The sequence below is a fragment of the Barbus barbus genome, assembly GCF_936440315.1.
Source record: "Barbus barbus genome assembly, chromosome: 44".
Lineage (NCBI taxonomy): Eukaryota > Metazoa > Chordata > Actinopteri > Cypriniformes > Cyprinidae > Barbus > Barbus barbus.
In genome coordinates, this window is record NC_136722.1 from 24,363,995 (window position 1) to 24,380,000 (window position 16,006).

Here is a 16,006-nt window from a genome sequence, read left to right on the forward strand (position 1 = left end):
TTGCGCTCTCACACTACTTAAATGATGGAAAATTATTTCTAAATTTGGAAAGTAATTTAAAAAAAAAAAATTGTATTTTGCTCAATGTTTGAGGAGCTGCAGCGTACATACAACAGACATCTGTTAGAGAAAAAAAGGAGGAGGATATTAAGAATAAAATTTTTAAGTTTTTAATGGAGGCACTTTGTTAAGTTGAAAACACCACATTTCCGCTCGTGTGTACATCTGCCGGCGCCGGCATTTTTCAAATTGACGACTGTTGTTTATGGCAACGCAAAGAATTGTAGGTTATCTGTAGCAGCGAAGGATACACCTGATGCATCCTCCGACTTCCTGTGACAGTAGGTCGCATTCGGAGTGTCCTGCTTGCTTTTCTAAAATGAGACAGCCTCAATGACGTATGCACCCTTCGAATGAGACCTTCGGAGGACGCATCCTTCTAAATGAGACACAGCTATAGAATACATCTCTCAGTGTTCTGATGTTTAATGGTTATTTGAAGTGTTTCTGGTATTACAGGAACATCAATCTCCTCTGAGGACGATGAAGATCTACTCTGTTCTGAGAGGAACACGGTCACTGCACCCTTATGATGCAAATATGAGTTTAACTCACTCAGTTTCACTGTTTGACTCTTTCTTCTGTGAACTGAGTCAGTTTGACTAACAGAGACGAGGTTTGCTCATATTCATCAGTTCACAGATTGATCAGATCATGTTATCATCAGTTAACGGTTTGTACCTTCTCATAGCTTTGTGGAGGAGTTCAACAAAAGTTGATTAAAGTTCAGTTAAAACTGTACAGAATCACTCATATTGGCAGAGGTCAGAGGTCATCTTAGAGGTCACAGGTCAAGTTGGAACTGTGATAGTGCTTGTATCTGAAGGCTCTGCACAATCATGAATTGTCTCTGATCTATAAGAGCACAAAATCTCAAAGCTGTGCAGATTCAATTAGTCCAGTTTTAACACATTTTTATTCTCCATACAGATATTATCATCAGATGAGTTGGTTGGTGTGATTTTGGGTCTGATAGAGACTGCAGAGACACTGATGGACTCTCTGTCTAGTTGTTTCTCTGACTAATGCTTTGACCTCTATGATTATTAAGAGTGAAGGATTCATTTATATGATTGTATTTCAGATGCATGTGTGACAATGTTGTTTCACATCCTCCTCTGAGCAGCTGCAGGATCAGTTCAGTCTCTGTGACTCTGACTGACAGAGGTTTTTGTACGACTCTTTATCACTGTGTGAACACATCTTTACTGTTGATGTAGTGGTAACTCTGACAGTAATAATGTCCAGCATCTTCAGTCTGGACTCCACTGATGGTCAGAGTGAAATCTCTTGCAGATGAACTCATGCCACTGAATCTAGATGGAGTTCCACTGTAATGTTCTGATGTTCGATATATCAGGAGTTTAGGAGCTTCTCCAGGTTTCTGTAAGTACCAGCTTAAATAGTAACGTGGCGAGCTATATTCAGCCACATCTGTGCTGGTTTTACAGCTGATTCTGACTGTTTCTCCTGGTTGAGCTGCTGTCGTTGAGGGACTCTGAGTGACGCTGATCTGTCCTCTACTCTCTGAAACACAACAAGAAGAAAATCAACTCAAAACTTTGACAATATACTTGAAGAAATGAATTGATATCAAACTTGTGCTCCACAAACCTTGAGCAAACGCTGTGAGAGTCCAGATGAAGATGATGATGAAGGTCATGTTGATGAAGATTGTTGTGTGTGTCAGTGATGAAGTGTTAAACTCACAGCACTATAAACACTCTCAGAGCACTCAAGCATCTGATCAATATGCAAATAAACTCCAGATCATTTATCTGAAGACAGCAGAAACACCATTATGCCATTTTGTTTGTGAAGCAACAGCTTTGATGATAATAGATGCTTATGTTTTGTGCTATTTTGAGCCAAACTCAAAAACAATAATGAGCAATTTCATTAAGACTTAATGAATAGCTATGATGGATTGTAATAGTTGAGAAGAGCTGCGTTTAGCAGTAAATGTGAACTGAAGCTCTTGGGGTTTGAACATGGTCTCTGGAGACGGAGCTGCTCTATTCTGAGACGATCACAATCACTAAAGCTGTCAATGCAAATCTGATTTCCACCTCAAACTCACAGTTTCTCTGTTTGATCGGTTCAGCGCTCTGAACTGAACAGTTTCACTTCTGCTCATGAGTTATGAGTAATAAATTCATTTTCAGCTTGAGATGAAGAAGCTACTTGAGAAACTGCCCAAGAACATCTTTATGTTGCTGTGATTTACAATGATTTTACAGTGTAGCTTAATGTACAAAAACAAACAGCATATGGTGCCATTATTGTTTGTTTGATATAAATTTTCACTATGTTTTCTCTGATTCTGAGCATAGTTGAGTCAAACCCGTCTGTCTCAGGACAGATCAGAGTCTAATGGAGCTGTTTTGACTCCTAATTCAGTTCTGAGCTCATGTGTAGTTGCTGTGTTTGTCTCTGTGTGTCAGTAGTGAGTGATAGTGTTTGAGCAGCTGCAGGATCAGTTCAGTCTCTGTGACTCTAGTTTTTGTACGACTCTTTATCACTGTGTCAACACATTTTTACTGTTGATCCAGTGTACACTCTGACAGTAATAATGTCCAGCATCTTCAGTCTGGACTCCACTGATGGTCAGAGTGAAATGTTTCTCAGTCCCACTGCCACTGAATCTAGATGGAGTTCCTGACTGGCGGCGGTTTACATAATAAATCAGGAGTTTGGGAGCTTCTCCTGGTTTATTTAAGTACCAGCTAAGAAAATGGTTTCCATTATTACAGCAGTCTGGATCACTGTTAAATGTACAGGTCACAGTGACTGATTGTCCAGTTTGAGCGAGCAGCACTGAGGTTTGAGTCACTGTCACCTGCCCAATAGATTCTGACAAATGAGAACAATTAGAAATCACAAACACTTTTACAAACATATATCTTCACAACATGCATAAAAATAACAAGCAAATACCAATAAAGCAAATAGTAAACAGTAAAGCATATGTAATCTTTACTGACACAAACCTCTACATAATACTGTCAGCGTCCAGATCAATATGGGGATGAAGGACATTTTTGTTGGTTGTAGGTTCAGTTAGAGTGAAAAACAGCTGTTGATCATGTCTGATGTTTGACAGAGTTATAAATACATGCAGAGCACTGAAGCGCTCATGTAAAACACACTCTCTATGCAAATTTGGCAAAAAAAAAAAGAAAAAAGAAAAAAAAAAGCTGGTTTAATGTGCTGTTTCATTGAACAGGTCAACAAACTGAGGTCACTGGAAACCTCACTGACAGATGTGCTTACAACATAACTGATCAGTTTTTAAATGAAACTCCCGATATCTGAACCAAGCAATCATGAAAGGCACAGGCTGATTCAATAATACATGACAGTATATTAAAAATATGAGTGTGTGCTGGTGTAGGACCTTAAAGTGATTTCAAGTGGCTCCACGCGAGCTGTAAGTTGTAATAAAGTACTATATCACTTGTAATGTCAAACTAACTAACTATGTACTTGTAATGTTTGTGTCCAGGAGGAATCAGGGAAGTTTGGCAATGTGATGTAGGGACTATTTTATATACCAGGGTTACACCCCTGTCTTTCTGAGAAGGTCTCTGGGGACAGTACAGTTTATTAACATCATACAGGGCCATTAGGATCCACACAGTCCATATAGCTCTGGTCTAGATTCTCCCAAGAATAGACCAGCATGACTTGCCTTTTACACAGAAGAGTAGTCAAGACCATTCAAGAACCACACAGCAAAGTCCTCCTCTTATAAATACTTGTTTGAAATCACACGCTCTGGTGACATCTGCTGTTTGAAATGTTGTAAATGCAACAAAGATTCATTTTACAAACCAATCGCAAGTGTTATATTAGTAATGTTATCTATTAAGTGTGATTAAAAAAAAACACTTAATACTGTTGAATATAGAGTGTCTGTATAACTGACTTCCAGCCACTGCTTTAGATGAAGTCTGAACTAAAAGAAGCCAATAAAATAAGACATTAAATCTCTCACGACCTCAGCAGAGGATGATTACAGTTTTTCACGATTGCTAAAACACTATGAGTACACTGGCAAAACAGAGGCAGAAGAGGCCAAGGACAGAGGTGCATATCAGATGAAATTAGGGCCATTATTGTGGATCATGCTGTCAAACATGGCCTTACAATATAGCTGAAGTGTGCAGCTAAATATTGGGAGATCAACCATATCCTCAGTAATTTAAACATTTCAAAACCGTCTCTTTCAATCAATATCCCACATACAATAATGTGTAACTTTGTACTTTTGAAATGGATATATGTGCAGCCTTCTGCGTTTCAGTAGGCCTACAGTAACTGTCATCTAAACTATTGCCATAGTTTGCCTCAGGGAATACTACACAGTTTTCTACAGTCATGGTGAAAAAACAACTAAACATTGTGACCAGTGTGGCTCACACGCTGACAAAAATACTTTATATTTTGTTGTGAATTGATCTCATCAGTGTGTAAAACTGTTCTGTAGTGTGTGTTTTTGACTGTTTGTGTGTCATGTCTGAGAACAAAGTTTGGTTTTTCAGCAAGATTGAGTTGTTTTGAGTGGAGAGCTTCATTTTGACCTGAATATAGGAAGTTTGGGGAATTGAGTTAGAAGTTATAGATTCGTGTTTACTGTTTTGAGAATACGAGGCATAGTTTCAAGAAATGGGTTTAAGCAATCAATAAAAACTGTAAAGCACTCCATAAACAGCACTACCAACTTCACACATTTCTTATTTCTGTCATACGTTCTCCTTGAGAATTACCATTAAACAAGGTAAGAAGCTGATGTTTTTATTGAAAATGATTGTTTAGTTTGAAATCACGATTATGGTGATTGCTGTCATCCTTAGTTGTGCTCTTGACTCTTGGTTTTTTAATATTAGTTTATTTCTGGTTGTTAAACAGATCCGCTCTGAACATGACAAAACAACTAAAAAATAAAAGCAAATAAGACTATTCAGCTGTCATTTATTCAAGCTGCAATGCGATGAGGTTTGTACTATGGTGGCACCCAGCATGCATTGCGGCACAAAGCTTTTTATTGTCACCACTGTTGAGATTCTTACGCTAATTCTTGACATCTGTGTTTGTCTAAATGACAAGACAACTCAAATCTTTTGAAGCACAAGTTGTTTCTAAATTCATTTAGATCGTCTTTATATGGTAAATTAATAAACAATAATCTAAGACACGATTACAATGATGAATAGACATCTTCACATCCTCATGTTTTTTCTCTCCATGACTAAAGTGGTTTATAAACCCAAAGTTGCAGCCGTTTAAAGCATAACTAAGGTTGAAAAGTCAAGGGGGACGCACTAGTTGCCATAACGGTGACTTCAAGCGAAATATTTTCAACAAAACAACATCTAAACCTCTGTAATTCTACAAAAATAAGAACTTTTGTAGACATATGAAATTAATGCAAAATATTTATTGCATTAACTCTTGGTCTTGACCATACCTCTCATTTCTATGCAACACATTATAAATGAGGCCCCAGGTGACAGGTCTTATCTTACAGGATGCTGGATGCAAATAAGATGCACTAAAATGAGCTCTATGAAACCAAATGCGATAAGATGATATGATATGATAAAAGTTTCTGTTTGTATTACTGGTAATAGATTAAACTGAATACTGAAAAATAGAGTAAACAAAATGTAAATGTTTAAGAACAATCACCATAAAGTATTAGTACTAAAATCAACTCTCAATAATACTACAGCACATTTTTTGCAGGAGTTTTAAACTAGGTATTGAGACATTCAGACACAACACTCAGTAATGTTGACAATTGAACAAAATATTCAGACAAACAGATCAGCTCTGAATATCATAACACAATTAAGCTACTAAAAGTCACAACAGAAACAACAGCAAAAATAAAATCAAATAGTTTACATTACGTTACATTACTGTTCAGAACAAACAAGGGACTCATGAACAACCATCACAAAACAAAAAAACAGTCGTAGTTCATCTAGGTAACCACACACAGTATTAAGAACCAAGGGTTCACAAACTTTTGAATGTGGTTATTTTAATAATTTCAGCTATTTTTTTGTCTTGTGGACTATATGTAAACATCTTTTATGGAAAATATCTTACTCAGGACAGTACTAAATAAAAAATAACATGCATTTTGTATGATCTCTCTTATTTTGGTAAAATTATCCACATTTTCACAGATTCTGTAAGGGGTTCCCAAACTTTCGATCCCCACTGTATATAGTTAGAGTTCAAGAAAATAATGACAATTCAGCTGATGCCACAATGCATGCTGGGAGTTTTGTACCATGCTGGCATCCAGCATGAAAGTTTTTGTTGATAGTCACCATTATCAAGATTCATATGCTGATTGTTTATGTATGTGTGTGTCTAAAGGATGCATAAGTGTAACATTAGTTAGAATCTTATTTTGTTATCTTAGTTGAATCAACTGATTGCTGAATTGAACTAACTGCTTAAACAATAGCTGCAGAGGACTAATAATGCAAAATTTAAATATAAAAAGATTTCAGATGAGAGCAGTGAAACAGGCCACTTCATGATTATATTACCATCAATAGTTACCATAAATCATCAGATCTCTCAGTTATATGATCTCATTTTATTTGAACTTTTGCTGCTGCAAATACATTTTATAAACACACTGTTATAGCAGCCAAAAAACACAAAAAGAAAACGTCAAAGGGTCAAGAGCCCAACTTAAGACACTGATCAAATGAAAAACATTACAGCTAAATTAATTCTCAATTAGGCATACTGCTTAAAAAAAAAACACATTATAAATCATTTTCAAACGTTTCAGTCCAGCTATTTGTAAATGCAGGTTCAATGGAAATGTTGAGGGTTCCTATGCAAAGTGAATAGGTTGCTGTTAGAGATCAGACTGTAGAGCTCAGGATCAGACCAGGACCATCAGTGGACAGGAGAGGATTGCTGACAGAGTGAGTATTTACCGTCAGTTTATTTGTCTGAATATGTCTGTTAATTGAGGATGCTGTTTTCATTACTCCACAAGGTCTTGACCTGACCTGAGACTGACAACCAGAGAATCAACAAAAACTGATGTGAGATGAACACACTGTGGCTGCCTCTTCTTCTGAGTAAGTTTGACACAGGTTTTTATGCTTTATACTTTTGTGGAAAACATATTATACTACCATTCAGAAGTTTTGGATGAGTAAGAGTTTTTGGTAGCATTTTATTTTACAGTCCTGTACATACTATGTACTTATTATAGTAATTACAATAACTAGGTACTAACCCTGAACCTATCCCTAAATGTAACCCTACCCCATGTAGTTACCTTATATCTCCAGTACTTTCTTGAGTAAGTACACTGTAAATACATGTAAGTACACGTACCGTAAAATAAAGTGCAACCGACTTCTTTTTTTTTTTTTTTTTTTTTTTTTCTTTTTTTTTACTTTCAAATCAAAAAATTCTGGAACAAAAATAGTATCAAGGTTTCCACAAATACAGTATATTGTGCAGCACAACTGTTGCAACATTGATAATAATCAGAAATGCTTCTTGAGCAGAAAATCAGCATACGATGATTTCTAAAGGATCATGTAACACTGAAGACTGGAGTAATGATGCTGAAAATACAGTTTTGCATCAAAGGAATTGCATTTTAATCTACATTACAATAGAAATCAGATATTTTAAATCATAATAATATTTCACATTAATACTGTTTTTTACTGAATGTTTTGATCAAATAAACGCGGTCTTGTTGACTTTCAAAAACATTAACACACCTTAATTGTTCCAAACTTTGTACTGTTAGTCTATGCATACCACTTTATTTGAGGGATGTAAAATATTAATAGGACGTCTTGCACGTTTCTTAAAACATTCATAAAGTTCCAAGTAAACATATTAATTTACAGTCATGAGTGGACAATTGTGTAACTGTTCATCTTTTTTTCCCACTCTCAACTCATTTGCATTTACATCCTCAAAAACTTTCTGGAAAAACTCCCTTGCTCACCTGAGATTTGCATAACCAAGCATATATGATCAATATTCCATATATTTGCATAGATTTTATTTACAGAAACATCCATAAACAGTGAATCATTAACAGGCTTATAACCCTAAAATGTGGTCTGATGCAACTGTATAATGCCAGTGCACCAAGACAACATACACTTTTATTGAAAATACAACCTATGGAGTATTTCTAGATATTTTAACATACTTAATGCAACCCTCTAGTGCTCCTCTGTCACTTTTAATGCAAACATGATTCAAAAAGGTCCTTAATTAGACAATGAGTTAAGCAAGAGTAACCGTTTCAAGTCAAAATTCTTTCAAATTACATAATATTACATTTTTACCCGGCTGCATTTTTGATCATTTTCACAAAACTTTCAGAGTCAATGATGAAAACATTAAAACACAAACAGTAGATCAAGTCCACAAACACGTTAGCGTACTTGAGCATAAGTCATCTTCTGTCCACTCCGTCTGGTTTACGCAGATCCAGAGATGCTGTACTATATCTGTACTATTAAAACGCCCCCTGATGTGAAACAATGTAACCTCAGAAAGCCAGAAAACTTGTTCGGTCACTTTTAAAGCCAGGTTAGGCAGTTTCTGCGTCACCAGTGTCCCCTAGTGAACTACGAAAATAAAGCAGAAATAAAACAGGTTCAAACTATTTTTTGCAAATGCCACTTATGCATGTCACGCTTCTCCACTCAAACATCACAGAAACAATTTTTACAGGTCTATAAATATGAAAGCATGTCTCAACAGTTAACAGTAAACTACTTTCAATGAAATGTCCAAAATATTAAGAATAATTTTAACTAATGATGGGGGAAATTAAGCTTTTCAAAGCCTCGAATCAATTGAACCAATTCACCCTTTGCCATGAGTTTGATTGACAGGCAATCTGACCAATCATAACGCTGAATCTTCTAGTTGTCTGACAAACAAACCAGACAGGGCTGCGTTTCCCAAAAGCATCGTAAGCCTAACCCTCTATGGCACTGGTCTCAAACTCAATTCCTGGAGGGCCACAGCTCCGCACAGTTTAGCTCCAACCCTAATCAAACACATGATCCAGCTAATCAAGCTCTTCAGGATCACTAGAAACTTCTGAGCAGGTGTGATTTGGAGCTGGTTGCAGCTAAACTCTGCAGAGCTGTGGCCCTCCTGGAATTGAGTTTGAGATCTCTGCTCTATGGGATATTGTAATTTATGCTAAGAAAATTGCATTTAAAATACCATATTAATGTTCAACCAACAAAACTTTGTTTTAGTGATGTCAAATGGCATCCCCTTCAACCAGTAAAATTCTAATTTATTAGCCATGTGCTTCACATTTTTTGGTAACTAAGTTGCAAAGCAGACATTAGCACATGTTAGGTCACATGATCTCGAGGCTCCACAGTGTGCTCATTTTAGACTAGAAAATACACATAAATTCAAGTTATAAAAAATATAATTGTATATACATCCAAATGTGTTTTCTAAAGTTTTTTTGTAATTTTTAATGCACTTTTATAAAAACAACAACTCAGAGACCAACAAATCTGAGCGTCATGCATAACTGACATAAAGTCTTATTATGGGATGCATATTTGGTGTAACTGGCTCTATTAACCAGCACTGGCAGGCAGTATAATAGCCATTTTGCATGTGTTTTAGGTTCATTTTTGTAAGATTTTTGGAAGATGGAGAGACAAATCTGTACTTATTTTAGAAAGCACTGATGATAGTGATATGAGTGCATCAGAAAATCAGGTTGAAGTAATAAAACAAGTTGTTGAGGACCAAGGAGGATAGAAGCAATGAAGGTGAGGGCAGTGATGAAGAATAGGTTGTTGTGGAAGTCAGGCATTTGGGTACATTATTGTATGCCAGTTTGAAACATGATCTATACAACAACCAGAGGTCAGGAAAGATGCCTATGTCTATTGGCATTACTATACTGACAGGCAGAGATACTTATAAACGCAGCCCAGGAGAGTAGATTAACGTCGGTGGACTTGAACCTGAAAAATGGTGTTTTTCCGTTGTTCATTCATGTTTATTTTGTGCATGTTTATTTATTTTCACTGTTACAGTACGACACATTAAAGAGCCACAAAAAGCTATTTATTGTTTGAAAGCTGAGACTATGTTGAGACTATGTTATGCTATGAGACTATGAAATCAAAAGCTGAGACTATGTTTCATACCAAACGTAAACGGCTCTGTCTTGTCTGTCGGCGAGCTGCCAGTGTTGTCTTTTTTTTAAATTATTAACTATTATTTTATTTGACCATGGCAATGCAGCACTTGCACATAGTTTTAGAAAATGATGCAGTTCTACTGCAGTTCTTCGGGCGAGTATGAGTGTGACCCCTAAATGAGGATTACCAGAACGTTAAGAGAAGTATTATTTTGGGGGGAAGTCGTGGCCTAATGGTTAGAGAGTCAGACTCGTAATCGAAAGGTTGCGGGTTCGAGTCCCCGGCCGGCAGGGATTGTAGGTGGGGGGAGTGAATGTACAGCGCTCTCTCCACCCTCAATACCACGACTGAACCCCCAATTGCTCCCCGGGCGCCGCAGCATGGCTGCCCACTGCTCCGGGTGTGTGTTCACGGTGTGTGTGTGTGTGTGTGTGTGTGTGTGTGTGTGTGTGTGTGCATTTGTTCACTACTCACTGCTGTGTGTGTGCACTTGGATGGGTTAAACGCAGAGCACCAATTTCGAGTATGGGTCACCATACTTGACAATACGTCACGACTTTTACTTTTACTATTTAAAGTGTATGCAAACATTACAATAACTTGTTTCTCAAATGATCATGTTCAGGCTCAGTCATCTGGGCAGAGGAGCAGTATTTTCCTCAGTTACCCAATGCCACATGGGACGAGGCCAGACTCTACTGTCAATCCTGTTTCAAAGAACTGACGACCATCACCAGCAGGAACGTCCATTTCATTGTGAAGAACCTCTCTTCTGACTACTGGATTGGACTCCGCAAGAGTTACAATGGCTCCTTCCCGTGGGCCGCATGGTCCAATGGGGATCCTGTTACATATCAGAATTGGTACCCTGGTCATCCTGTTCCGAATAAAGAAAAGAAACTGATTCCTATATGTTTCTCAACTACAGAAAGTCCACTGAGCACCGTAATAACTGCCACAACATCTACCCCAATGACCTCATTAGAAACCTCCACAGTAACTTCGGCTACAGTAACCTTTCCAAAGAATTCCACGATGTTTCGAACTGAAAAAGAAGAAGACACGTGTCCTATACTGATTGATATACTTGATTGCTTAAATATGACATGTTATAATCTTGAAAGTGTCATGACTAGGTGTAATAGAACAACGAATGTCACTCCTAAGACCACAACATACAACACCACCCCTGAGGTCACAACGTTTAGCACCACCTTTAATGCCACAACCGAGGGCACTACAACCGAGAGCACCACAACCAGCAACTGCATCTTTGAACCCGAGCCAGATCCTGAACAGTACATCGAGGACGCTTGTGTGGTCCTGCTCAGCTTCGGCATGTGGAAGGAAGAAGACTGCAATAAAAGTCTACCTTACATCTGTTATGAAGGTAAGGACTTTGTTTTAAAGCACAGCATTGTATTGTTAGAGTCATATTGTTGGAACGCTGACAAGCTTAAAAATAAAGGTTCTAAAACGAGGTTTTCAAAGCGATGCAAAAATCAAACTTGGTTGAGGGCCGTGGGCTGTAAGTAAATGTTGCATTATATCCAACTCTATTATAATAAAATGTCTTCAATTTTGATTTTTTAATTATTTTTAAATGAATAAATAATAAAAATTTGAATTGTTTTTGTTTTTACATTTCAGTGCAAAAAAAAAAAAAAAGTTAAATGATGACACTTCAATGGCATGTTTTTCTTGTGATTAAAAAAAAAACTTTCAGGAACAGTTCTTAAAACCATTTTTTAAGTTTAAGAACATTTAAAAAATCCAACCCTTTAGTGAATGTTTCCATGGATGTTAAAAGGAACGATTGATGCCAAAAAAGAACCTTTATTTTTGAGTGAGAAGAAAGGTTCTATATTGAAGTTCCATCAGGCGTTTCGTAAAAGAATCTTTTAGGGGTTCCAATTATGGGATGGGTTTAGTTTTAATCAAAATTTAATTATAATTAATCTGAATGAATCAGCTCATAAACTTAATCAGTAGAAAAAAACCAAGCAACCTGTTAAACATTAAAACGTGTTGTTCAATCATTTCAGACATGTTTCCTTACATACACTCTTAAAAAATAAAGGTGCTTTAAAGGTTCTTCACAGCGATGCCATAGAAGAACCATTTTTGGATCCACAAAGAACCATTCAGTCAAAGGTTCTTTAAAGAACAATCTCTTTCTTACTATAATCTGAAGAACCTTCTTTCACCACCTTTTGTGAAACAGAAAGGTTCTTCAGATGTTAAAGGTTCTTTATGGAACCATTTAGAAGAAAGGTTCTTCTATGGCAGGGGTAGGCAATGTCGGTCCTAGAGTGCTGATGTCCTGCAGAATTTAGCTCCAAACCTGAAAAAACCTCACCTGTCTGTAGCCCTAAACTCTGCAGGACAGCAGCACTCCAGGAACGACGTTGCCTACCCCTGTTCTAAGGCATAGTGAAGCACCTTTATTTTTAAGAGTGTACAAGGCCAGCCCTGATTAATCTGGTGCCTAGGCAAGGTTTAAGCTGGTGCCCGATGCATCACAGCCAATCCCATCACTGATGATTCACACAGAAATGCCATACAATAGCTTTATGACATAAAATGAATTAAACACACAATATAAATAAGAGTATTGCACAAAAAATGACATTAACTGCTACTTAACTATTGGTTAAGTAGCTTTGAAATTTTTGGAAAAACTTGGGGAAAACAACATGTTTTCATAGGCCACATTCTGTTCTTGACCCATTTAATTTTTCTATAAAATGTATATGTCAATATGTCTATAAATATATTGCAATAATACTATTGTACTGTAAAAAAAAAAAAAAAAAATTAAAATATTTGCATTACATTGAAAAAAAATAACAATACATATATTTATACTAATTTCTTAATTTCAAACTTTCTTAAATTTAAGGATGTACTGATCTTGATTTGTCATGTCTGATTCAGATGCCCCCCCCCCCCCTCGCTTTTTTTTTACAAGCAAATGGGCCTATTCTGGTACCGATTACTTAATTTTTTAAGAATTAAACTTTTTTTTAAAAGTAATAGACAAGAATGAATGAAAATATGAGATGTTTATTTTCTCTATTACACGCCGAACCATTGTAGCCATTCTACATTCTAATCAACTTGTACGTTTATGCCGATATACATCATTTATGCATCTGCATCTATGTGTCTGTAGAGCGTTTTTTTGGCCAGATATACGTTTCCGACGTGAGCACAAGTGAAGCCAATTTGAGCTGGACGGAGGGACCAGGTGCTGAGAACATCAGTCACTACAGAGTGGAGATCACTGGGGACAAAAACCAGACATTTAACCAGACTGACCTGTGGGAACTCATACAGTATCTGACAGCAGGAACTCTGTACAGTGTTCAGGTGTTTCCTGTGAAATGTGTCAGGGATCTCAATCCGCAGAATATCTTCTTCTACACCCGTAAGTAGACTCAGACTTGACTTCATTGTGTGCAACACGGTTTCAACTTGACTAATGAGCATGCCGTCCCCTTTTTTTAGAACCCTCTGATGTGCAAAATCTGACAGTAGTGGGTATGACAACTGTTAGCGCTGAACTCAAGTGGAGTAAACCAGAAGGAAACCGTGACTTCTACTCAGTGCAGGTCAAATGCAAGTTAAATAATTCTATTCCAAACCAAGACCAAGAGTGTCAAAGTGAAGAGTGCACTATCAAGAATCTTACTTCAGGGTACGAGTATGAGTTCACAGTTAAAGCTGTAGTGAATGAGACGTTTGGAGGTGTGCCAAGCAGCGTTTCTGATTACACCAGTAAGTGCAGAAAGTTTCATGCTTGACTGTATTCATCCATTCAAACTGTATGTTTCCATCCAAAGCTGCAAATTTAACTTGTGGAATAGCACATCCAACATTTCCAAATAAAGCATTGTTTCTGAGTTTTAATCGTATTTGAGTTTTAGTATAGTTTTATTGGTAAATGAGCTTTTATTTATATTTTTCATGTTAGTTCTAAGGAAATTTGGTCATTTTGTTTTGCGCTTTTTATTTCTATTTAGGTTTAATTTATTTATTGGGTGCTTTATTCACACCATTTTTATCACACAAACAATCATATAAAACATTTACAAACAAAGCACCCTGTTTACCATTTTACTTAGAAATTTAAATATAGCACAAAACAATTGTGAAAAAGCACCATCTGTTCAAGAGAGTCTTGTGTAAGCATTTATTATAGTTGTATTGATATTTTGAATAAGCCTTTTATATTTTTATTCATTTTTATGTCACTTAGAATTAAATTTTTAGTAACTTTGCTATGTGTTATTGTCATTCTATTTGGTTTTTTTTATTGCTTTAATTTATTTTATTTCAGTTTTAGGTAGTTTTAATTTTTATTTATTTCCAATTAATAAGTTTAGCGCTTCATCTTAAACTTTTCATTTTATTGCCAAGGCAAATTTTTTAAACCAATATTTACATTTTATTTTCCATTTTTATTTATTTCCAGTTAACAGCTTTAGTTCTTTAACTTTGTTTAAACTTTAAAAGTACTTTGCATTTATCTTTTCAGTTTATTGCCAAGGCAAAATTTGAATTGAGTTTGTTTTTATTGTAATATTTATTTTATTTTAGCTTTATTTTTAATGAACATAAAAATTTTTTATGAGTTTTAGTTTCCGTTTTAGCTTTCGTAAACAATAATAACCAATTTTAAGAGAATAAAATAGTCACTTCCTGGGAAATCACATGTATCTGGAATAAAAAGGCAAGTTGCTGCATTAAGAGTAGCCACTTTCTGAATTCTAAACTCAAAATAAACTCAAAACATATTCATATCAAATCATTTTGATGAATGATTTTGGCAACCAACATCTGACATGCTGTGTGATGCGACTGCTCTGCAGATTAGTCCAGTTATCCAATCACATCCTCTGTTGCACATCGAGGGATTTATTCAGTAAATGTGTTTTCACTGTAACTTATGCACGTCGGATAAAATGCACTTTTATTTTTTATTTATGCACAACTTGGCGATTCCATTCAGGGTGTGATAACTTCAAATTTATGTGGATGGAAACATACAGTAGCTACACTATTTTCAAAGTAACAAGCATTCCGGTGGCCACATCTATCGAAAGAAGCTAATTTTGATAGACTAACTGCTTTTCTTGGTATTTATTTTTCAGAACCTTCGACTGTCAGAAACCTAAAACAATCAAAAAAAGAGAGTACAGTCATAACAGCCTCTTGGGATCCGCCTGAGGGTGGACATTCAGGATACCGCTACTGTCTTAAAGAAGTCAGTCACAGCCACGAGTGTGCTTACTGCAACATCATAGCGAACAGCAGCTTTACAACAAACGACAACATGACAAACGCCGACATTACCACAAGCAACAGCAGTACAGTAGACTTCAATATTACAGACTGCAAAATAGTGAATGCAACAACAAATGTAATCAGTGAGACTAATAAAATAGATGGCAGCAAGTTTTGTCTGTGTGTGGCAGCGCTGACAAAGGATGACAGCCTGTCAGGAGAAATGGTTGCAATCCCAGCATACACACGTGAGTGTCATTGCTTTATTGAGTTATTGCATTACTTCTCTAAGTAAAGGCATTTCATGTATCATGCATATTCATTCGAATTGACCATTTCCACAGCTAAGCTGTGAGCTTAGCACATTAGATGAAGCTGAATGTGAGCTGACAATCAAACAATTTACGGAAGATTGTTTTAGCCACGGAATAAAAAGTAGAAAAGGTAAATGC

The 16,006-nt window shown here is 36.4% G+C and overlaps 1 protein-coding gene and 1 gene segment (V, D, J or C); one reads left to right on the forward strand and one right to left on the reverse strand.

Moving 5' to 3' along the window:
- Nucleotides 1-149: 149 nt before the first annotated feature.
- Nucleotides 150-1,760, reverse strand: LOC306863432 (immunoglobulin kappa variable 4-1-like). The segment is given in 2 exons: nucleotides 1,675-1,760; nucleotides 150-1,587 (listed from the first exon to the last, which is right to left on the reverse strand).
- A 5,218-nt stretch (nucleotides 1,761-6,978) lies between these two features.
- The window catches only part of LOC306863069 (receptor-type tyrosine-protein phosphatase eta), a 12,898-nt gene continuing 3,870 nt past the window's right edge, over nucleotides 6,979-16,006 (forward strand). The window contains exons 1-6 of the mRNA XM_079406232.1: nucleotides 6,979-7,019; nucleotides 7,094-7,178; nucleotides 10,891-11,655; nucleotides 13,441-13,695; nucleotides 13,776-14,045; nucleotides 15,422-15,802. Coding sequence (XP_079262358.1) covers nucleotides 7,148-7,178; nucleotides 10,891-11,655; nucleotides 13,441-13,695; nucleotides 13,776-14,045; nucleotides 15,422-15,802 — 1,702 coding nt within the window. The 5' untranslated portion in view covers nucleotides 6,979-7,019; nucleotides 7,094-7,147. The remainder of the gene's footprint in view (nucleotides 7,020-7,093; nucleotides 7,179-10,890; nucleotides 11,656-13,440; nucleotides 13,696-13,775; nucleotides 14,046-15,421; nucleotides 15,803-16,006) is intronic.